We start from the raw sequence: 25,569 nt of genomic DNA on the forward strand, positions 1-25,569 counted from the left end.
AACCAACTCTGGCTTCAACAAGATGACTGTTTAACAGAGGGACCCAGCACATGCCCTCTCTGTTAGATCTTGTAGAGAAAGCAGAAACAATGGGAGAAAGGCGGTCCTGCAAGTACCCTGGCCCTATGCACATACACAACCTTTGCCAGCCATCAAACATCACTGTCCCACATCTGTATTGAAGATGTTACCTAGTATAGTAATGAAATGTTTGCAACCCAGAAACCAAGCTCAGAAAATTCTATACATGACCATGTTTAACTTTTTTAAAAAGTAAGAAGGTCAGCTAGGAGGTGCCACCATAGTTTGTGAGAATGTTTACTTTTATCGTAAGGGAAAATATAATTAAGGTAGCCTTGATGAGACTGTATGAGTAGAAAGACATAATGTATGCCGTAGAAGAACAACTGAATATGGACATTCAGAATTGTAAAAAAAAAAAATCCTTGTTTTTACTGTTATTGTAGGGGTATGCTTGAGTCACAATCATTTGTTCAGTGACTGTTTGAAGTTACAGTGGTGCTGAATGAATGGTACTTATGACCAGTCCTGAAGTTGCAGCCATTGCAGCACCTGCACGGTCACGTGATCAAAACTCAGGCACTTGGCAGCCTGCCTACACTTACAACTGCAAGGGTGCGTCAACTTCCCCCACCTGCCTATCTCAGCAGCACTCCTCGGCAGCAGCGCTGGGGCTGAAGTAGAGACCCGGGGCCTTCGGCAGTCTCAGCCACCCACCATTGCCCCCAGGCCTCTACTCCAGCACCACCGGCGCCGCTGCTGTTGCTGAAGAATGCCGTGTGCAGGGCAGCCAAAAGGGCAGAGATGGGGAAGGAGATGGTGGGTGGTGGTGGGAGTTCAAGAGGAGACAGAGAAGGCAGTCCCTTACCTTACTGAGGCTCAGGGCTGGGAGAGACCAAGCTGGGAATGGCTTGGATAAGGGTGGGTCCTCGCCTAATGTCTGGTGGGATTCAGTGAACGATGGCAACACTGAGTTCTGGGATTGCTGCCACTAAGCAATGTGATCACGTGATATTTCACCTAATGACCACATTGTTTAGTGATGGAAATTCCAGACCTAGTTACCATCATAACTCGAAGACTACCTGTATAAAAAAACATTAACTGGAGTCTAGAAACATTCATCTGAATTGTCTATTTTGTAGTTTTAATCAGAGAGTGTTCTTAGTTTACATGCAGAACAGTTTTACCATACAAATCTTGATACATTATTCTTTGTATAGGAGATAGCAATGAAATTATGTGCTTATTTTCCAGTAATATGATTAACAAAGTTGAACATTAAGGATATATTAGATGACAAGGGCTTTATATCAAACCCATACAATGTTGGGGTCCAATGTGATATAACTGAATAAGTTGTTCATTATAGTAGCAGCTCTACTTAATAGGTCTGCTTGCAATTTTAAAACCAAATAGTTCATAGGATTTGCTGATCAAAAAACACCTACTTAAAGTTCTGTCTCCCCTACTTCTCTTTCAAAAGCTGAACATGAATTGTAAAATGGGATTAGCATTATATGTCTTTATAGGGGGCATGGTGTTTTAAAATATGATGTATCAGGTTCTACATTTTTTCGCTATCGTATGAACATGCTTGTCTGCATTTCCTTGGAATAAAAGGTAGATTCAGTAAGACAAAGAGGTAAAAGTATTTGCATGAAGAATTTCTTTAAGGTAAAATAAAGAATTAGATGTGAAAATGGGCACACTCTTGTGCATGCCTGATAATAGGGGACAAGCTGTTTGTACTACAGTATGTGACATCCTTTTTGACTAGACTCTGGGTGGAAGGGTGAAAGGTGTGGAATGTCTCTGTCTATTATGGAAAAAAGGAAATGACTGTCTGTGCTCTTAAAATGTAGACTCAATATATCCAGCTGACAGTCTGGTTAACGAGCACTGAAGTACAAGGGCCATGAAGCTGAGAATGGTTACTTCTTAATTTTAAAGTAACTTGGCACTGGCCATACAAATTCCCTTTCTCTCTCCCCCCCCAACTTTCTGTTTTTCTTTTTAAAGAATAGTTATGTGGTTTATAATTTTAACTGGTGACTTTCTGCTTTATTTCAGAAGTGTGTATCCAGAAAACATTGGCTCTGAAAGAGTTCAGAAAGAAGTAAATCAAGTTGGTGCATAGTGAGTCATTGGCTCAGCTTGAAAGTGCTTTCATGACTTGACACTGGGCCCACATTCACTTTTAATTCCCTGCAGCCGAGCAATCTGCAGCTGAGCAATGGGCCAAAAAATCTCAGGGAGCATAAAGTCTGTGGATGTTCGGGATCCCCCGTATAGACCAGTTAAACGAGAACTGAGGGGACCAGATTTCTGCAAGCCTGCACGATTGGATATGTTGCTGGATATGCCCCCAGCCCTCTTGGAGGTCCAGTACAAACATGCTTGGAACAATGAAGATCGATCCTTAAATATATTTGTGAAGGAAGATGACAGACTAACTTTTCATAGACACCCGGTTGCCCAAAGCACAGATTGCATCAGAGGAAAAGTTGGCTATACAAGGGGACTGCACGTTTGGCAGATTCACTGGCCCACCAGGCAACGAGGAACACATGCTGTAGTTGGGGTCTCAACAGCAGAAGCGCCTTTGCATTCTGTAGGATATACATCACTGGTTGGTAGCAATAGTGAATCGTGGGGCTGGGACCTTGGACGGAACAAACTTTATCACAACTGCAAAAACCAGCCTGGAGTAACCTATCCTGTGTTTTTGGAACCAGATGAGTCTTTTGTACTTCCAGACTCCTTATTGGTGGTTTTGGATATGGATGAAGGAACCCTTAGCTTCATCGTGGATGGACAATACCTTGGAGTGGCCTTCAGGGGCTTAAAAGGGAAAAAACTGTATCCTATAGTCAGTGCAGTGTGGGGGCACTGTGAAATTACAATGAGATATATCAACGGGCTTGATCGTAAGTGTTTCATTAGCAGTTTTATTCTTCTTTTCAGAATATATAAAGATACTTGTTACATTGCCAGGCAGACATTATCTCCGTATTAAATGAACTGACAAGGCAAAAGTGCATCTGCTGTTCTATATCCTTCTGTCAAAGTATCTCCAGGGTTGATGGTTGGGTTGATAGCTGCAGCTTTCAGCCACAGGAAAATGGGAACTAGTTCTAAAAGGAATGCTGTTTACTTTTCCCTTTAATATGTGTATGTAGGTGATATAAGGACCCAAAATAGAATGAATGTTTTTTTTTTCCTTTAGTTTCTTTGAAAAATTCTGCAATATTAATTATTGATTGTGAAAAACTGAAACACACATCCTGTGAGTATTCCAGAATAAAAGGCCTTGCAGAATTATATCTGTCCTTGGGATTCAAACTTAAGAACTAGACTGATTGATACCGGAAGCTTTCAAGAACCACTCCTAAGTCTATGCATAAAGGTGTCTTGTATCTGCTTTTGCCTTTCTTTTTTACTTTACATACACAAAATATGGTAGGCAGGCTTTTGCGGGTGTGGGTTTGTAAGAATTATACTAGTAATATACTATTACAGTGATGGCAAACCTATGACACGCATGTGACCTGCCACGTTTTGGATGACACACCAGCGTTCACCAACCCCTGACAACAACTGCCACACCCTGAGAAGCTGCAGCTGCCCCAGCCCAGCCAGAGTCGCTCTTGCCACCCCGGAGACCCCTGCCCTCCACTGGCCCAGCTCACCTTGCCATCTTGCTCCCTCTTGAGCAAAGCCGATTCCTGGGGAAGCCGCTTGTAAATTGCATGAAGCAGCGCGAAGGGGTGCCTTTGAGTGAAGGGGTATGCTTTTGCTGGCTTTGCACAAAGCTTGTTGTTGTTGTTGTTCAGGGCAGAGTGACACGCCAGCAGAGTCAAGTTAGGCATTTTCCAAATTTTTGACATCCCGAGCCCAAAAGGTTCACCATCACTGTACTAGTACTTCCTTCACCTTCTCGTTGCATGCTTGTAGTGGGTCTCATTGGGTCAGCCCAATTATGAAGCTCCATGTGGCTTCCTCACAGCAGCTGGCCTTCTTCAGAGCTGCTTGCTGAGCTGGGGAGGCAGGGAGTTGTTCCATTTCTGTCATGTGACTCATTCTGTTTTCTCTGCTGGATACAGTTCTTTCATAGTCTCGATTGAGGAGCCTCTCAGTTGTATCACTGCATGTGAATGCTTCCTACTAATAATCACAGCAAAGTGAACAATAAGCAGTCTGCAGGCACACAGGAGCTGCCTACAAAACCCACATAGTGGCCTGATTAAAAGATTGCCACAAGGGCTCTGCAAGCAGCACTAGGATCCAATGAGACCTCTCAGCTTGTTGAAGTGATTGAATGGTGCTTGAGGTTGGGGTAGTCCTCTTTTCTCTGAAGCCTTCAAGGTTTGTGGTGATAGCGGTGGTTGGTAGTCTCTTTCTTTTGAATCCTTGAAGGCTTCAAAATAAAAAGTTTTACTCCAACACAAACACCATGCAGTCTATTGGAACAAGCTGTGAGTGGCCTGTGAGCAGGATGAGGATTCAGCAGTGTGATCAGGAGGCCACTTGCTGCGATTGTGAAAGAGTTGCACAGAACAGAGTAGCCAGGATGAGCCATTTGGCATGAGTAGGGTGACTCCCTCGATCACCAGCTCAGAAGACCAGCTGCCATAAAAATGCCACGTGTAGTCATGTGACTGGGCTGATGCAGCCAGATCTGCTGCCACTGAAGGAAGAAAAGGAGGAGCAAATACAGGTATGTTGCAAAGATGATTACTGTGGAAGAAAGAGGAAAATGTAGTCTTGGAAGAAAGACAGTAACACTAAGCACATTACCATAGATTCAAGGCCTCATTTGCAATTTTGATATCTTCAGTTTTATGCTGGAATGGCACCTGCAGGAATAACAAAGTATGCTTTATTTTGTTTCTGATTTTAGAGAATTTTTTCCCCCATTTTTATAAGGTAGGAAATACAGTATGTTCTTTTGCAACTATTGAGCTGATACAATGCTGAACATTATACATTTCTGAAATAATTTCTTTGCGTAATTGAGAGTTGCAAACTTGTCTTGAGCCCTGTTCAGGCATTTACCTAAATGCTCAAAGGTTTCAAATTGATTAAACCAGTGTTCCTCAGTGTTTCTTAGTGTTTCTGAAGTAAGCATGCTGGCTGGGGAATTCTGGAAGTTGAAGTCCAGAGGTTGCTGAGGTTGAGGGATACTGGATTAAACTGATAGGCAATTCATGCTGGTCCCTGCTGCTATGTCTTCTGTGTGGGCATATATCTCATCTTCTCAATTTCAGATTTTCCACAGTGAGTGGCACATGCAGATGAGCAAGTAGGGAAGAGAATTGTTATGTGCAGTTCCATCACTGTGACCCAAGAGTTTCCAAACTTACCTTGGAGGTTGTTTTACTGGTCCGAATGCCACTGAATGGCAGCATGTCCAGACAGAGATTAAGCAGAAAACTATTATTATGGAAACAAATAGTTTAATTTTGTGTGAGAAACATTTCTTTTAACAAGAGAAGACATTGTCATTTTTACAGGATGTTCCTTGTTCTTTTATTTTAAATTTGTTACTGATATATGTATTGCTGTTGGGCATTTTTATCTGTGGAGTGTTTGGAAGAACTTGGGGCAATTTAGTCTAGTAAAACAGCTGCAACTTTTATTTATTTATCTATTTAATTTGTATGGCCACCCATCTCACCAAGTGACTGTGGGCAGCAAACAAAATTTTAAAAATGAAAACAATCACAATAATACAAAAATTAAAATACATAGCTGTTTTAATTTGAAACAGCAGTGTCATTAAGTTATCCAAGGTAATGAAATGAAAAGATTTTTCCCAACCCTTCATTTTAGCTGCCAGTGAATCCTAAAGCAGAAGCCAAATTGGTAGTTGCTTTCACATGACTGTAAATCTTTACAAACTTTATAAAAATTCAAATCAGGGGAAGAAGATTTCGAACTCCTCTCCTTTGCCCAAATATTTACTTGCCTTCCTAAATCATCTCTCTATGTGATAGATAAAAGACTTTCCAAATGCTGTGAATATCTGGGTTTGTTGTTGTTGTGGTTTCTTAACCCTGCTATGTGGAGGGGGAAAATTAGTAAACAAGCAGCAGGGGCAGGAGGAATAAATCATTTTCGCCTGTGAGTAATGGTCCTTATCCAGATTGGTACTCAATAGACTTGCTTTAGAATTAAGACTAAACAAGTTTGGCTGCACACCACATATTTAATGTAAGTTGTAGTTTGACCCTTCATTGTCTCCCCTTCCTTTTAACCTTGCATAGAATCCATTCGCATCAGCTTTTTCTATTTTTGCACAAGCTGTTTTAAGGATCGGGAAAGCTTGAACTTTATCATTTTTAGCACCGCCGTCTTCTTTTCCATTAGACTTTTCATGAGTTCAACTTTAGGCAGCACACAGTTATTGTATTTTTACATGAAAATGATAATTTTTAAAAGAGGAATCTGGAAAGAGCCAAAGTTGTATACCCATTGGATTTAGATGGGAGAATATCTGTTTTGACTTAAGGTATAAAAATGGTTGGCATTTCTTTGGGAAGCTGACAAAATTTGACTGAATAAAAACGGAAATGACCCCAAGCAGTGCTGCATTCAGAAACAAAAGAATACAGTTAGTTTTTCAGGCAAAGCATGTTCCCCCTACCCCAGCTCATTCATCGAAAACGTTCACTAGTATGTGATGTAACAACCGGATTTCTGTCCTGGCATTTCTGAGGTGGTTTATTTAAGCAAGGAAATCCTTAGACAGGAAAATAATCTTACATTTTAACATTCACCTCAGACTAAGAGAAACTGAAAATTCATTTTTTTTTTTGCTCTTACAGTGGCTTATTATGAGATACAAGAGACTTAATTGTTTATGAGAAATATTTCTGCTGTTTCACAAGCTTGATCAAACTCCTAAGACATCTAGTTAGCCTTTTGTCTGTGTGCGCGCCTTTAGGCCAGTCTTGACTGCTGGTGACTGGCAAGTGCTTGGAAGTGGTTTGCCATCACCCCCTTCCTAAGGCTGAGAGAGAGGGACTGGCTCCCAGACTCACAGTTTCTAGTCCACTGCCTTAACCACTACACCAAACTGGCTCTCTTCATCTGTTTCCTGGAGCAAATCTGTGTTCTGCACTCACCTTGAGAAGCATGGAAGGATAGGAAAATATCAGTGTGACCATATGTATCTGGTCTCCAAGCAAGGAGGGTTTATGACAAACCTGGAAACCTAGGAACCATGAATGTATTCAGTCCTTGTTCAGACTTTTATCTTCAGCTAAGCAATTCAACTTACAAAAAAGCCCTGAGAACTCTTTTTATTTATTTATTTATTTATTTGGCATTGATCTTATAATGAATTATTTATCTACTCTAAAATCAAGAGAACTGACAATTGTTTTGTATGGTAGGCACTAAGAATGTTTATTTGTTTGTTTTTGTGCCTTCAAGTCAGTTTTGACTCCTGGCAACTGCCTGGACATATCCTTGCAGTTTTCTTGGCAAGGTTTTTCAAAAGTGGTTTGCCACTGCCTGCTTCCTAGGGCTGAGAGAGACTGACTAGCCCAAAGTTAGAAGATGAAAGGGAAAAAAAGACAGTTTTAAAAAATAGATAAACCAACTGAGATTTAAGATTTTCTTATTTACTGCATTTAAAATAGTCTTCACATTGACATCAGTTTGAAGATTCTGCAGTTGGCCTGTCTATTCACCTATTAAAAGCAGAGGCTTTTGGGGACTCTAAATCATATTTCACCAACAGCTTATAAATAATGTCCAGCAAATTCTCCAAATATTGTATTACAGTTTTCAAATTCAGCCAAGTCTCTAAGTGTTTCCCTTGTTTTTGTAGTTCCTTTAAACAAGTTAAAGACTGTATCATCAAACGGATGCAGAATTTAGGTGCCACAATTGATACGCAATAATGATTGTGTTAGAAGGAATTCTTACCAGGGTTCATCCCGAGCCGGGAATGAAAAGACGCAGGCAGTTGCTGGAACAGAGGTGAAGGTTTATTGTCTGAGAACACGAAATACAGAGTAAGCAAGTTGTCGAGGGTGGCCACCCTAGTATTTCCCCCATAAGCCCTTTATATAGGAGAGCTAGGCCATTGCTATGCAAAGGTGTTCCTGCCCCCTAGGAATTTGAGAAAAGTGTAATTTCCTGGATTTCAGAGAGGGGGTGCTCTGTGGTTTGGCCCCCTGCTGACCTGGTTGTCTGGGTTCCCTGCAGGGCTGTGGCTTTGTCTATTAGCTTGGAATGTTCACCTTGGAAGGAATCTTTTGTGATTGGATTATGGAGATCTGTTTGGCTGGAGAAGAACATTTACCTGGATGGGTTCTGCTGATATCTGTGAATGAGCAACCTCTAGTGTTTCCAGGGTTTCTGACTGAATCAGAAGGGAGTCCTTTGTTTAAACAGTTGGGCTTCCTTTTACATATTAATCTCTGGCATCTCCTTTTTGCATCAAACTCATTCTTACGTGCAACCTTTAACCTTTTACCTTGCTCAAGGAGAAGGCAATAGAGCATGGAGACGGTTTCTGAGGGAAGACAACCCAAACAGCAGGGAGAGATCTTAATTTCTTCCAACAGTTGTGTCCCTTAGTGACCGAGTTGCTGGTCCAATTCCATAGTTAAGTGAGGACTACCTGTAATGCTCTTTGTAACTGATTTGTATTGCCTGTATTGTAATGTTACCTCACTTCAGTATGAGCATGAAGTGAAGTTTAACTGAAAGATTAATGCATTGTGTAAGATTTGATTTGCCCAGTAAAATTTGTATGGTGTTCTCAGAAAAAATAGTCATTAAAAGCAAGAGGACATTTCAGAGGAAGACAGAAATAATCATCTTAGTAATTTATTGATGACCATACTGACCTTTGAATGTCCATAATGTCCCAATTAGTTGCTGAAAAATGCAAATACAGATTGTGATAATCTGTTTGCTTTCTATTTCTCAGCCAGCCTACCAAATTAATGGATAAAATCATTGTCTTTGTAGACAGCAAATTAATAGCGCATTCACATGTTTACAGCAGCTTGTCAGGGCGCCTTTTGCAGTCTTCGGCGAAGGTCAGCTTCTCTGCTGTTCTGATGCAGTTTCAAACTACTTTTGCTTTTGACTACTGTACCTAGTTACTAGACATGCATCTTTCTTTCATGTTTATTTCAGTGTGAAGGGAAAGTAAAATATAAGGAATATCTCTAACACTTGATTATTCACATCTATGTATAAATTATCGGCCTCTAATTAAAATTGCAGTATAGGAAATATTTTCCCAGTTTCATGATTGTGTCTGGGTTTAGAAGTTAAATTTGGTCAGTCCTGGATAGTACTTGGGTGATCTCTCAAGGAACTTCAAAGTGGTTGGCTGAACTGGAAAGTCAAAAAAGCATCATGGAAGAAGATAGGGCTTCATTTCTGTACTGTTGCCAAGAAAACTACATTGATATGTCCCAGAGGTCACCAGGAACTGAACATGATTTGAGGACATCTTTAACTTTTTTTATTATTGTGGTTCAAGTTTTATGGCAAAAAGTTTAGCTTCAGTATACCTTGCCTTTATTCATTAAACCAGAAGAAAGCTGGCTTCAGGTCTGTGTAATCTTTGTTTAGATTGTTTTTACTGGAACCTGAAATCCACCAGTAACCCTAGGTGCAGAAGACACAGATATACTGTAAGGCATTTACTTGCACAAAAGTATACTTACAAGCCGAGTGGGAACAAAGGTAGAGAAGCCATCCCTAAATTACAGTGTCCCTATACATCTGGCTGCCTTCTCTATTCTTGTTCATATCACTGAACATATTTCTAGAACCTCGTGATTACAAAGTCATCTTATCAGGGCTGTCAATCTGTTAAGTGCATTTGGTTGAATGGGCCTATGGAATCACTTTTGTAGCTTCAGTTCAAACATGCAAAAATCAAGAAAGCAGCCATGCATGCAGACATTGAGGATGGAGCTTATGACTGTGTTCACACATTGCAGTAAGCTGTGATTTGCTTAATCATAGTTAATTGAATAAATGACAGTTAGCTAAGCCATCAATCATAATGGCTGGGCTTACTATTGCAGGATATCAGATAATTATGGTGACCTGTATAAAATCAGTCACTAAGCCCTTCCATGACTCAGATGAAATGTTGTCCTTGAATCATGTTTCGGTGTGTCAGTGCTATGGTTTCAGAAGCAAAATTAAGAAGGAAGGAAGGAAATGTATGCTTTTTTTTGGTCAGACTTCAGTGGTATCATAGCTGATATTCTGTATCTTCCCCCTCCTTCTTAATAGTACTGACATCTCCTGAAAAGCATCCTTGGGGAAACAAGTCTTATTAAGTGATGTATAAGGTAAAGGTAAAGGTTTCCCTTGACGTAAAGTCCAGTCGAGTCCGACTCTAGGGGGCGGTGCTCATCTCCGTTTCTAAGCCTTGGAGCCGGCGTTGTCCATAGGACCCGTCCGTGGTCATGTGGCCGGCATGACTCACGGAACGCCGTTACCTTCCCGCCGAAGCGGTACCTATTAATCTACTCACATTTGCATGTTTTCGAACTGCTAGGTGGGCAGGAGAAGTGATGTATATGACAAGCAAAATCTATAGGTTTTTTGTATTTGTGTGTGTGTGTGTGTGTCTTTACTGTTTGCATGCTTTATTAAATCAGCATGTGGCTAATAATTGGAATGCATTTTAAGGTCCAACTTTCTGACAAAGCAAAACAGTACTGATCTCCCAAATCATTCTTCAGATAGCCTTCACATTAAATATATTAATTAATCTGAATAGACAGAAATATTAGACCTTGAAAAAATGTTTTATATTGCTGTTGTTTGCTATGACTCTGCCAGTATAATTTATGTATTTGTATAATTTCAACAAGCAGATAAGACATGAATAAGAGGGATGTATTCACATGCTTTGAATCTTTTGTATACATACCTGAGTGTTCAGTTTTGTGTGATTCTTATTCACACCTCACTCTTGGAAATGCCAGCATAAAAACAAGCAAGGCTAAACCCAGTTGCAGATGGCAGTTGTAAAGATTAGATTAACAAGTTAGAAGATGAAAGGACTCACAGCTTCTTTCATTCTTTTGAGGTCTGATGTACATTTTTTGTTCACAATTTGTGATAGCTGCTGTGCTAAGTAGACATGACATTATTTGTAGTCATTACTTATAAATGAAATCTGACTAAATTAATTGGATAGGAATGTCCTATTAAGGGAGAGGTGTCAGTAAAAAGAAAATTTCTTTGCTTGAAGTCAAGCCTGCGTTTTTGCACACTGTAAATTACGTTGCTCTGTTCTCTCACTTCATGCACTCATGGATGTTTGTGAAAGATAAAGTGCCCTATATTTGCTAGTAGAATATTTATAAAATAACTATATGTCTTATAACATGTCATGTTCACTGTTTCAATGTGCACTGTACATTGTAAAGTCTCACATGCCATGGCGCTGACGTGCGTTTCTGTTTGGGAGGGAGCTGCTGTGAAACCTTGTGCCAAGCTCTGTATCTATGTTCATTTCAATGGAACGTGTCTGGGTTATGTGCTCTGCTCAAGGACTTTTCGTGCGGACCATCAGAAGCCGTTAGGAGCACCTGGGATTGTGAGCTTGGGAAGATTCTATGGGGGGAGGGATCTCATTTGTACCGAGGGTTTTTAGTTTGCCTTTGGCACGCTTTTTCCATTCTCAGCTTTCTTTGTGATTCTGCATACTATTCTTTAATAAATCAGATATCTTTGTGATCCTGCTTATGAGTCTGATGGTGTTTTAGAATAGGCAATCCTTACATAAAGCTGAGAATCACCAAAGTTGTACCGTTAGCTCCTACCAAGATTAGTTTCTTGTGAGGGAAAACAGTTAACGATGGCCGAATCCAAGCTCACGACCAGGAGACTTGAGGAGCCGACTGGCTTGATGCCCGAGTCAACGGTCAGGAGCGGAGAACTGAGCCTCACCCCAGAACCTTCAGGATTCCAGCAGGATTCGAGTTCCAGCCCTGAGGTAGAGGAATCCGACGATGGGAGAGCACCAGAGCAACCGGCACCCAGCGAATCACCCGCAGAGTGGATCACCTGGGATGAAATGGGAGAACCCCAGCCAGGGACGTCCCAGGCGTCCTGGAAGTATCGGTTCCCGCTGACCCCAAACATAGAATCTACCACGGTATCAACAGGGATACAGCCTAACACGCGAGGAAGGGAGGAATCTCAAACCCCTGAAAGGCTAAGAGTGGTAGAGGCCAAAATAGAATCGATGGAGTACATACTAAAAAACCTGTCTCTGTCATGGGGGGGGGGCAGCCGAGGCACGAAGGAGATTCCAGCTCCACACAATCATCCTCCATCCCCTCACCCAGACCGCTGGCGGAGCGGGGCCGGAGACAGCGCCAGGATGAATCTCCACCCCGCAGAGTTTGACCATCAGTGTCCCCACCCCGAGGAGGGAGAACTACTGTAACCTGGGGCCCAACCACTCAAGCAGCCGCTGATTCAGCTCCAACAGGAGTGGGGGTGAAAGACTTTTCTGTCAAGTTTGATGGGGATCCAGCTAAGTTGTCTTTCTTTCTCACTAATGCTAAAAGTTACATGAGGCAGTTTGGACCATACTTCCCTTCCGAAGAGGCTAAAATAACTGCCATTGCCACCAAGCTGAAGGGACGAGCGGCTGACTGGTATGTTCAATTAAGTGAGGCTGACTCCCCTGAGCTTGAGGATATTGAGGAATTCATGTGGGCATTAAAGCTGCATTTTGAGGATCCTCTAGCCAAGGCAAGGGCTAAAAAGGCACTGAAGGATCTTACCCAGGGCCAACTGTCTGTAGCTGATTACGCTCTGGAGTTTAAGGCTTTAGCTGGGAAAATCCCCGACTAGTCTCAGTCAACCTTAATAGAACAATTTAAAGAGGGACTCAACAGGGACATCCTGCAGTGGGCGTTGTATAGAGATGACCCAGAAACATTGTACAAATGGATCTGTCTGGCCGGCAAAGCTGAGCACGCCCAGCATACCTACATGCAAACCAAACGACCTGAAAAACCACCAGCCACCATGAGGGGACCCCGAAGTGCCGCAACTGCTACCCGGCCAGGCTATAGAGCCTGGGAAGAGGAGAGAGATCGGCGCTACATGAGGGGTCAGTGTCTCTGATGCGGAAAGGGCATCAAGCAGTTGATTGCCCAAAAGCCAAGGCTGGAGATTGAGCAGGCAAGCTGCCGGCCAAATCACAGCCCCCCTCATGGCGGATGACAGCAGCCAAGGGGGCAGCCGACGCTGAGGAAGTACTCTACTTCTCGGGAGAGGTTGAAGATGACTCTAAGGAGCCGGCGGGAAACGCCAGCCACCTGCCATGAAGAGCGCCTGCGGGCAGGCGGACGAGGATGGGCACGAGGATGCTATGGTGAGTGCTGACTGTCCCACTCTAGCAGTAAAAGTGAAATTGGGCTCCCACACAAAGACTACAGAGTCTGGGCTTTAGTTGACTCTGGGTGTTCCAGGTGTCTGATTCACCCTGATCTGGTTGCTGCTTTGGACCTGCCTTGCTTTCCCCTCCAGCAGCCTTTGATCTTCACACAGTTGGATGGTTCAATGGGGGGGGGGGCGGCGGCAACCCATTTCACTGGAACTGTCGCAATGCAAATGGGCAGCCACCGTGAAACTTTAAAATTTATAGTAGCACCTGTTGGCAACCCCTTGGTAATTCTGGGGATTCCCTGGTTGACCTATCGAAGCCCACATATAAATTGGGAACACAGAACTCTGACTTTTAAAGATGGGTTTTACCAAGCCCCTACCGCAGAGAGGGCTTCAAGTGTGGGGGTTGGAATTGCTGCAATTGCCACGCCGCACCCTAGTTTGGCATGTTTAGAAGGCTTGCCCGATCGATACCAAGATTTTGCAGATGTCTGGAGAAATGGAAGCAGATCATCTACCCACCCATTGGAAAACTGATTGTGCAATAGAGTTGGTTCCTAACGCTCAATTGCCCAAGCCAAAAATTTATCCAATGACTCAGAAGGAGCTTGGGGCATTACGGGACTTTACCGACAAAAATCTGTCAAGATTTTTGCAAATTCCCCAGTTGGGGCCCCTGTGCTATTCCAGGAAAAGAAAGATGGCACGCTTAGACTCTGTATGGACTATCGGGGGTTAAATTCCATCTCAATCTGCAACAAATACCCTCTGCCACTCATGAAGGACATGTTAGCTGATTTGTCAAAGGGCAAGATTATATCCAAGCTCGATCTTCGTGAAGCCTATTTTCGCATCCGCATACGAGCTTGAGAAGAGTGGAAAACCGCTTTTAATTGTCCACTGGGTTCATTTCAATACAAAGTTCTCCCTTTTGGGTTAGCAGGGGCTCCCAGAGTCTTCATGCAATTGATTAATGAAGTATTACATTATTATTTGTTTAAAGGGGTTCTGGTTTATTTGGCCGATGTGCTCATTTACACTGAATCCGAGGAGGAACATGAACGCCTTCTCAAACAGGTGTTAAGTAAGCTTAGAGATGCCAAGCTTTATGCCAAGCTTTCCAAATGTGAGTTTCACAAAACCCAACTTGACTATCTAGGCTATAGGGTATCTGACAAGGGCATTGAAATGGACCCAGAAAAAATTCAGTCGAGTTTAAGTTGGGAACATCCCCGCACCCGGAGGCAATTGCAAAGTTTCCTCGGGTTCAGTAATGACTATCGGCAATTTATCCAGGGGCTCGCTGAGATTGCCTTGCCCCTTACTGATTTGCTCTGTACCAAGGGTATGGGGGAGACACACAAGGTAAAAAACCCTGGGGCAGTGCTGAATTGGACGCCTGAATGCCAGGCAGCATTTGAGAAGTTAAAAACCCTCTTCACTGCTGAGCCTATTTTACAGCACCCCGATCCTGAATGCCCCTTTGTGGTCCAAGTTGATGCTTCTGACTCCTCAGCTGGGGCTATATTGTTACAGAGAGATTTTGAAAATCACTTGAAACCCTGCGCTTATTTGTCCAGAAATTTTTCTGGAACTGAACGCCTGTGGCATGTTTGGGAAAAAGAGGCTTTTGCTGTAAAAGCCGCTTTGGAAGCCTGGCGTCACCTCCTAGAAGGTGCTAAATGCCCTTTCGAGGTTTGGACTGATCACAGGAATTTGGAAGCTCTCCACACCCCCTGGCATCTCAGTCCTAAACAAATTCGCTGGGCTCAATTTTTCAGTCACTTTAACTTCCAGCTAAAATTTATTCCAGGAAAGAAAAACTTTCTGGCCGATGCTTTGTCACGTTTACCTCAGGACCTTGACAATGTGGAGTTGGACAGTTGGAACTGTTCTCACCGAACCACAACTGGGCTTGGTTGCCGTCACTTGGAGCCAGACCCGTGCGCAGGCAACCCCGCCCCCAGCCCCAGCTGGGAAGCGGAGAGTGCAAGTTCCTTGTCCATCACAGAAGGACTTTCTCCAGGCGCTGAAATCTGACACTTGGTTGCTAGCTAATAGAGACAATGTTTCTTTTGAAAACGGTCTGGCGTGGGTGGAACACCGCCTCTATGTGCCTGAAACTTTAAGAGCTGATGTTTTGCAGCGTTCCCATGATGATAAACTTGCTGGACACTTTGGTTTTGTCAAAACCTTGCATTTGGTTCGCCGTCAATTTTGGTGGCCAACCTTAAGGCGTGATGTAAAAGACTATGTTGCTTCCTGTCCTGTTTGTGCCATGTCAAAGCGTAAAGGGGGTAAACCACAGGGCTTCTACAGCCAGTGGCCAGCCCATCCTGTCCCTGGGATGAGATTTCTATGGATTTTATTGTGGACCTACCTCCCAGTCAGAAGAAAACTGTCATTTGGGTTGTAAAAGATTTTTTCTCCAAACAAGCCCATTTCATTCCATGTGTGTCCATCCCATCAGCCCCGCAATTGGCCCACGTATTTCTCATCCACATCTACCATCTCCACGGTAGCCCCTCCCGTTTGGTCAGCGACCGCAGGACACAGCTCACTTCCCAGTTTTGGAAATCATTTTTAAAATTGATTGGCACCAAACAGGCACTGTCCACATCGTTGCATCCTGAGACAGACGGATCTACTGAGGTTTTGAACTCCGCCCTTGAACAATTCCTTAGAGCATACGTAAACTACCATCAGGACAATTGGGTGGACTTGCTGCCTTTTGCCGAAGTGGCTTACAACAATGCTGTCCATCAAAGCACTGGGCAAACCCCTTTTCGTGTGGTTTCTGGTCACGACTTTGTTCCCATCCCTGAGCTGCCACAAATCCCTCCCCTGTTCTGCCTCTGACTGGGCTGTTAAGCTGGCTGATTCCTGGCCGGTGATTCAACAGGCTTTGGCTGATGCCCAGGCTGCTTACAAGTTTCAAGCCGATAAATGTTCTTTGCAACACAATTTCAAAATCGGGGATCAAGTATATCTCTCTACAAATTCATCAATCCCCACAGCCCTCTAAAAAACTTGCTCCCAAGTTCATTGGTCCTTTCCCTATTGTTGGTCTTATCAATCCAGTTACTGTTAAGTTGGACCTGCCTCACAATTTCAAATGCTTGCACCCTGTTTTCCATTGCAGACTGCTCAAGCCTGTCCACCACACTTCCCGCTGGCATCCCCAACCTCTTCCTGCTCCAATCATGATTGACGGCCAACAGCACTTTGAAGTCAAGGAGGTAGTTTATTCTCGCAAGCTTCGAGGCACCCTCCAGTACCTGATCCGCTGGAAACACTTTCCTCATCCTGAATGGGTGCCTGCTTGCCACGTTAATGCTCCTGATTTAGTTAACCATTTCCACTTGGCTTACCCTTTGAAGCCTGCCGCTTAGTGTTTTCTTTCTTTTGGGGGGGCAGTATGTCATGTTCACTGTTTCAATGTGCACTGTACATCGTAAAGTTTCACATGCCATGGCGCTGGCGTGCGTTTCTGTTTGGGAGGGAGCTGCTGTGAAACCTTGTGCCAAGCTCTGTATCTATGATCATTTCAATGGAATGTGTTTGGGTTATGTGCTCTGCTCAAGGACTTTTCCCGCGGACCATCAGAAGCCATTAGGAGCACCTGGGATTGTGAGCTTGGGAAGATTCTACGGGGGGAGGGATCTCATTTGTACCGAGGGTTTTTGGTTTGCATTTGGCGTGCTTTTTCCATTCTCAGCTTTCTTTGTGATCCTGCATACTATTCTTTAATAAATCAGATATCTTTGTGATCCTCCTTATGAGTCTGATGGTGTTTTAGAATAGGCAATCCTTACATAACACAATTTTTACACACTTTGCTTTTTCAGTTCATTTTACATTCTTCACATTCTTGGCTAGGAATTCCGCAAAAAGGAAGTCAGCTGGCCTCTCCCTCTGTATGTAGATTCAGCAAAGTTATATGTATCTAATACTGAGAAAATGCACAGAGCAGAACAGAGCAAACGTATAGACAATATGTTGAGAGAATAAATACCTTTTCTGATTTTCTTGATTTCTTGTTTGTTTGTTTGTTTTTGTTCTAATACATTGCAGTCTCTGTAAAGTATCTCGTAAACAGGTTGGAAAAAAATGTACTCCATCAATTCTCCCAAACATGTAGTTTAGAATTAATTTCCATGGACTCTTCTTAAACCTAATAAATGTATTTAATTCCAGATTTTATAACCTTGTGTATGTAATCCAGGGGGTTCTCTAAGTTCATAGGCTTTATTTTAATAGGGAAAGATTTATTCAAATTGATATTTTGAGGAAAACCTTTCAAAAATACTTTTGGCATGGCAAGCAAGTTTAAGAGTGTCTTTTGGATTATGTTCAAATGAACCAGTTTATGCGATCCATTCTTAACTGACTTTCAAAAGGAAAGGTACGTAATTTTGGAGGAACCATACACATTGTTTCAAGGTTGGTGTCAAACACATCTGTGTTACAACAGAAGAAAATTCAAAACAGCTTGAAGGTTTTATTCAGCCTCCAAACAAGTACCTTTTACTTTGTTATCAGAACACTTGAAACACTCCCTTTCAAGGCTATCTTCATATAGACACAAATTGTCACTGCTCAGAACAACCAAGCTTTGTTTCGACCTTAGAGCAAAACAGCCAAGTTGTTCCAACTCCAGGATAAAACTCTCAGAAAACATTTTTTTTTTTTCAGGCTCAAAACCTTTAAAAGACCATTTAAAGTTCTTAACATTTAATGCATCCCTAAATAATACTTTGTATTTTATTGATGAACACTGAGATAGGGGAAAGATAATTATAAAAAAGAAAAAGCTAGTAGATTATTTTAAAACTGCTGAGCAAGTTGGAATCTGCTAAATACTGTTGCAAGTGACTCTAGAATCAACATACACACATATTTGCTGTCACAAATTTTAGGGGAATCATCCTGTACCTCTTTGAAAGGGAAAACATAATGCCTGGTTTCTACTAACAGTGAAAAGTCACACAATGAATTAAGTGACTCACTGATTCACCCAGACATACTGCTGAATAGCAACTAACACTGGTCAGGTTAAATGGAAAGAATAAGGAGCAAAAGCGAATATTGAGAAGAAGGGCTGGAACAGTAATGTCATATTGTGAAAGGAAGGCCACATTATCTGCATGTCTTGCATTGAAGCCTGACTGCTGCACTCTTCTAATTATGTTTCTTCTGTGATAGTGCTGCAAGGGCAAAATATATGGAGGAAATATATAATACCATTTCTTTATTCAATTCCTTTTGTTTAAATTTAAAATTATATTAATCCCATCAGGTAGTTGTACTCTGGCCCTTTGCAATAATCCTCTTTCTGGAACTAAGCATTCTCGAAGGAAATTAGGATTTGATTTAGATACGTTATTACAAAATCAAACAACTATGGAAAGAGAGCATCCGTATGCGCTCCCTGGCTTCAGATTCTGAGCTGCTTTTTCCTGGTCTTTTGTGCGGGGCCATCGGGCTTCTACCTGCCTTTTGTGTGCAAAATGGGTTGTTCAGTTCTGGGGCTTCTTGTTTCCTGTCTTTACAGCTTTCACACAACTTATTAATCGACCCACATGGACAAACGGTGAGGTTTGATGGATAATTAATAGGTGATCATTTTCAGTTGTAGACTAAAAATTGGGTAAACAGGAAACTCTATTAAAACTATATTTGACAGTGTTTTAGCTACACATTGAACTGATGGTAGGAACTGACAATTGCTCAAAATACAATTGAAGGAATCACTGATGCTAGCCTACTTTGGAACAACAACAAAAATGCAACCCTGCTGGAACATGTAAAGCTTGAGAAACCTGACTATTAAACCTTTTCACCTATCTTGTATATCTCTCAACTCTTGCTATGGTCACCTTTAGATTCCCAGGGTAGTTTGGTAGGAAAAAAGTAGCCCATCTTTCCAAGGTAAACTTCTGAGCTGTGTTTTGTTTTCCCCTCTCAAACATTTCTTGGGTATGTAAATGGATGACCACTGGTCAGTTATTTGGCAGACAACAACTATGACTCCTCTGATAAAACAACATAAAAGAGAATATATGTAGCTCAGGGTTGAACCGTGCGCACTGATGATGTTACCTGGATGGATAATGAAATATCCGCAAGCAAACAACCAAGCTCAGAGAGCACCAAGGACTTCAAAACAACATAAAATATGGTGAATGGAAGCTATGAGTTCTATGTCTTTTTTTTATTATTTCTGTGCACAAGAGTTCCTTGTATGTCTACTGCATCATTCTATGCATCTGTTGTTGTGCCAAATTATTCTTTTATACATTCAAGTAGGTCTGTATTCTGAAATAAATCAAATTAAATCTTAATTTAATAGACCAGCATAATATTCTGATACAGGGTTTATGTTCTCCTTTATTTTCCTGTTTTTATACTATTTTGTAGTATAATGTTACCCAATATAACTTGGAACAGACATTGTTTTACCTTTTTTAATGAGTGATTTCTTCTCCATTCACCCCACATTGTTAAAATTATTTCTTTTGTGGAGTAAAAGAAAGGCAGGCAGTGGATAGAATCTTGATTTACTCTGTCACTGTTTTGAAGTAAATACCTCCTCAATCAGGTAGAAACATGGTCAGCATTTGGTCCAAGTTAACCAGTAGTGTGTCCCTGAGGGTGAAAGAGACAGGAAGTGATCGCCAGTGATCTGCTCTGCAGGACTGTCATTAGAATGGCCATCTGCTGTCATGAAGGAAACTTCAGATCAAACTGTCAGTATTATAACACTTTTATGTAAACCTTTGATGAGACCATACTGATGTGGAGTCCTGATCCTCTACTACCTCAGCAAGAATATTGTTTCGTTGGGAAGTCCAGCAGAAAAAAAATCAACTAAAACTGAATAGGATATCTTCTGTACCAAGACAGCCTAAGGTTGGATTACATTTGGTACAGTACAGAGAAAGGTAAGAGAAGATGTGATAGGTATTCATAAAACTGAAAACTGACTATTGATAGATGTTGTTGCCCTTCTCGCTTAAGAGTTTCCTAGTGAAAAACAGACTAGAGTAAAAGGCAAGACAATTTTATTATGTGCCTAATATATAATACATTTAAGGAATTTCTTGCAAATAGATAGGGTGACTTCTAGTTTAGAGAGCTCTGCATCAGATTTATACTGGATTAATTGCAATTTATTCCAGATAGATAAATAGAACCTCCCAAGTTCAGGGGTAGCCTGTCTCTAAGTACTATGTGCTATAGACATTTGTATCACAGTTTCATGCCATATTGATTTTGAAGACTTGTTTGAATGACATAAGATATTAGGTGGGATAGTTCCTTCAGTCCAATCAACTTATTTTGACATTTGTGACACATTTTTTAAATGTGGAGACCTATCTATCGGCCTGTCTACATGCATACACACATATAAGGTAAAAACTGGATATTGCCCAATAATGAGAGCTAGAAAACAAGGACTGTCATACTTTGAAGCCATGGCAAGACATTTGCAAAGCCTGTTCACATGTAAGGCTGAAATCTGTTCATATGGAAATTCTTCTGAAAGTACAAGTCATGGAAGAGCCTTTAGGTCCAGAGATTACTCTCAGTTTTCTAACAATGGGTTTGTATTACAGAACATCTGAAGTGCAGAAGTATTATAGAAATATTTTTAATCACGATGTTTTCCACAATGAAAGCTGTTCAGTTTCTTTTCATACCAATATAAATGTAAACATGACACATAGAATGTAACTGACTTACAGTGGAAAGCTTTTCCATTATGTATTCTGTCCTATGTCAAGAATATTCATGGATCCTCCATTCCACATTAAAAGCTTTCCATTCTTAGTTTCTTGTGCAAATAGCCTTGTAATTGGTAGCTTTATGTAGGAACAAACAAGTTAATGCTCTTTATAGCTACCATCAATGACTACTTGTAACAGCAGATGTGTCTGTTCAATGTGCTGGACAAGATCTAAATACCAAAACCTGCTATCATTGACCTTTTATTATTGCCATGCTTATGTCTGAAAAAACTGAATATTCATTCAACTGATCAGCTATTTAAAAATATATACTGTATCTCTCTCTGTGTGAGAGAGAAATTTCAGAAAACAAAAGTGTAATATATTTTTTTCAAATAATATAAATTTGTTAACCTATAAAGATGCATAGAGATAGAAAGCTGATCTACTAGTCCAGTGTTTGTCTCCTATCAAAAAGGCAGTTTGTATATTTTCAGATCTTAATTTGACAATCATACTTTGATTCCTTTAGAGCAGTAAAACTTTAGGTACTTTCTGGGGTTATAATTTATAATTAAGAGTAATCACGTATAGGAGTGTACTGTTAAGAATACCAATTGTAGGAAAATACTGTTGAGAATATTGAACAATGTTCTGAAATAGTGATAAGCAAATGTTTCAGGGAACAGTGAGGTAGAGAATGCATTTCATGTTTCTTATTCAGTGTAGATTTTTAAAGTTTGGTTTAATATGAGGAATTGTAAAATACAGCAGTAGTCTTGTCCCCAAAACGTTATTTATGGTTTCTGTCCATTTAAAACATCTCCCTCTTATAAAAGTCTACTTTGCAAAGTGAAAAGGGTTTCATATCACAGAATACCAGTCCAGTAAATGAGACAGCATGCTGGCACATGATCCTCTGTCACTCTTCCCCCACCAGCCTGAGGACCCCATGGAAGCATGGAGCCCATTAAATGTCTGGTATAAGTTTGATTGCATTCTTCCCTGTCCTTTTGTTATTATATTATAGTTTTTAATTGTTTCTAACCGGTTTTAATGAATAAATTCAGGCCACCAAAACTGTTTAAAAAAAAAAATCCCAGAATCTCTGATCAAGAAGCAAAGCTCAATAATCAAAGATCCTCTTTTTTTTGCCTTAGTGTCTTACAGAACTCCATCGAGTTCTCATGGAATTCTAGGGTTCCATGAAAAACAGTTTGAAAGACCCCATATTACACTGATGACTTATAGAACTTGTTAACCATCAGGCTAATTGCTTCTGTTAACTGGAAAGCTGTTGACTGGAAACCTGGTGCAGATCTCCCAATCACCGAGGCCACGTCAGAAGAATTCCAGTAATTCTCTATTAATTCCAGTAATTCTCCAGTAAGAATTCCAGTAATTCTCCAGTAATTCTCCAGTAATTCACACAAGCAAGGAAGGATCAGCTGCCTCTTGGCTGAGAGGAAAGCCAAGCAGTTACAATTGGTTACATTTAAATCAATAGGTAATCTAGGACTAGCAGTTTCGCTAGTCCTGGCATTTGTTGTGTACATAAGACAACTTTTTCAAAGTTTCAAAAAAAATAGCAAAAGTTAAAAAACAAATTAATGTTTTATAAACCCAGGGAAAAGAATTTTCAGCACACTAGAAAAAATTTTAAAGCATTCCTTTCTTTAATTTTGTGATGTACTGTGGAAAAGCTCAGAATATCACTACTATTTTAGTTAACAGTAAGGATTGATAGCTGAGCAAAGAACCATAATTTGGATTATAAAGTTCTTGCTTTAATAAAAATTCCTTATACATTGAAAAAAAAATTGGTTACATTTATACCATTCATTAAGAGGGAATATACTGTATAAAGTTGTGATTGGCTAACTAAAATCAGCTGCTCGCACTTGCATGTAAGCTTCCCATTGTTACATATTAACATCCCGTAATATATCTAGCATATCTTTGCTAATGCTCATTTGAATATTCAAGGGTTGTGTTTTTCCATTATAATTAGGAAGGGGTCTTTCAAAGTTTAACAAAACTGCCCCAAGCAGTAGTCTGCTCACCCTTGCATTCCTCTGCTTATCAGCTGGAGCCTCCCACTTCCACTGCCCCAATTAAGGGCGGCTTGTCCATCACTTCCTACCTTAATTATTTCATTAATTCTAACAAATTTGAACTAGTTCAAATCCTTGAAATAGTTCACCAATAATCTTAGCATTTAGCATTTAGCTTGTGATTTGAATTCATAGTTCTCAGATTTCTTAACAAATGGGCATGGAGTAAAACTCTATTTTAAAGTATTCTTTTGAAATTCCCTTGATTTATTAAAAGCATAACTCTGAATCCCTTCAAATTACTGTGTTCTGGATTGCTATATCAGCTTTGAGGCATAAAAGAGAAACAATGTTTTTATGCTAGCTTTTAGAACTGTGAACGGTTTGGATTACAAAAAAGTGTTTCCGAGCATCCGAGGGCCTGCATATAGTATCTCTAGGCAGCTTCTTAAACCAAATGTTGCTTTTCCAAGATTCACACTGTGGCAGTTACATGATCCCAGAAAAATATGCAACCGCAAGTGCTGTATGTGTGCTGTATGCATTCTGCAGCATTTTTCCCCTTTGAATCTAAAATGCTGCAGCGTCTTACTAGCTTTTCTTTTGTAAGCAGATCTGTGTACTGTAGTGTATGTAGCTATCTTACAGTGGTGTAACACTAATGCTAAACGCTGGAGCTGTATATAGTGAGCTGGAGTTTTAAATCTTATATTTATGCATTATGCTTTCAGAAGAGTAACTTTGTGATCCCAATTTATTCTTAACTTGCATTTTTTCTTGTACTTAGCTTCCACCAGTCCATTTTTATACTACATTAGCACTCTCCACATGGACTGCAGAACCAACAGAATCTTTGCTAATAGTATTGTTCCTTTTTGCCAAAAGACATTGATTTACAAAACCTTTTTTTATGATGCAGAGTCAGCATAAGTCTGCAATTGGCTCATTAAGAAATAGAACTCATGTTCATTGAAGTACTATGCAATTCCAAATAATAAATGCATAGCAGCTGTCTTGTAGACCCCCAGCTCCCTATATTATTCAGTTACAGATATTCCAGTTTCTGTTCTTTGTGTGCTCCCTAGATACTTGTGAGGGTGTATGTGTGTATGTGAAAAACCTTTTAATGAGAATGCTTGGAAATTTGTTCGCTTGAGTTTGACAGAGCTTTTTGTAAAATTAACTGGCCAAAACTTCATAAAAGTCTTTAAAGATGGGGAGAGGAAGAATACTATAGGGTTGGGTTTTTGTTTTTTTAATGCCAAAAGGCTAATATTGGGATAGGGCCAAACTAAACAAAATTGACTTTGGCTTTATAGCATGTGTTTCTCTGCTTTCAGTTATTCAAGAGTGAAATAACTTCAGTTTATTTCTTTCTTTCTTAAAACAGCCCTTGGAAAAATGTAGTCTGTGGTATGAAGGCACCACTTTTTTTATACAATTTGTAATATCATTTCACTCTTTCTCTCACACACACAAATTGCTTTTTATCCAAGATTCTTAAAATCAGTAGGAAGAATGATATAATTCATCTGAGATATATAGATTGGCTTCTGACCCTGGCATCTTCCCATCAGAAGGGGTCGCAGACAGATTTGACATAGGTACCTTATGAGAAAGATGTTATCAAAGCACTTTTTATTGACATTTTCTTTTTTTAAAAAAGCATATTAAATGGTGGAAGTGCTGTATGTGTTATTTGTTGTTGGTAACCAAAGCATTTAAGCTGTCCAAAAGCATATGAAATAGGTACTTTTCACTAGGAACTCTAACAGCAGTAGGTACAGTACATTATGTTAAGATGTGCCAGGTTCCTTAAATTCAATAAGTTACTGAAGTGGAAGAGGACTCCCCCCACCCCACAACTCATGTTGGTAGTAACCCAAATGCTGAGCGATTTGCATGGTCGAGTCTATAATGCACTAAGCAGAGCTTTAGGTTCATAAATCCTATGCAGTTCCTGAATAATACATGAATTTCAGAATGACATCTGTTTTAATAGGAGGCCATGTGTCAGGATAAACTTTGAGCTGTCTGACTAACCTTAAGGATGAGATTGAGCCTTTTTTAATTTTATTTTCTGGTTAAAAATTTTGTTTGTTTATCAAATTTATATAGCTACCCATCTCACCAAAAGTGACTCTGGGTGGCATACAACAATTAAATAAAACCACAATATAAAAACAATCTTTATAAAAACAATCATTTTAAAAATATAGACAAACAGATACTGTTATTATTAAAAATTAAAAATCATATACTTACTAAATTACCTTTTAGAGGTCAGCTAATGGATTATGGATATGGTTTGCTTTATGATGGCCGCTTTTTTAGTTTTCTATTTTAGCTACTTATAC

The 25,569-nt window shown here is 40.5% G+C and overlaps 1 protein-coding gene across 1 annotated transcript in view; it reads left to right on the top strand.

Annotated features, from left to right (window-relative positions):
* SPSB4 (splA/ryanodine receptor domain and SOCS box containing 4) overlaps positions 1-25,569 on the top strand; it is a 76,450-nt gene that overhangs the window by 22,569 nt on the left and 28,312 nt on the right. The window contains exon 2 of the mRNA XM_063306708.1: positions 2,095-2,951. Coding sequence (XP_063162778.1) covers positions 2,258-2,951 — 694 coding nt within the window. The 5' untranslated portion in view covers positions 2,095-2,257. The remainder of the gene's footprint in view (positions 1-2,094; positions 2,952-25,569) is intronic.

Source organism: Candoia aspera, chromosome 6 (assembly GCF_035149785.1).
Source record: "Candoia aspera isolate rCanAsp1 chromosome 6, rCanAsp1.hap2, whole genome shotgun sequence".
In the NCBI taxonomy this organism is placed as follows: Eukaryota; Metazoa; Chordata; class Lepidosauria; order Squamata; family Boidae; genus Candoia; species Candoia aspera.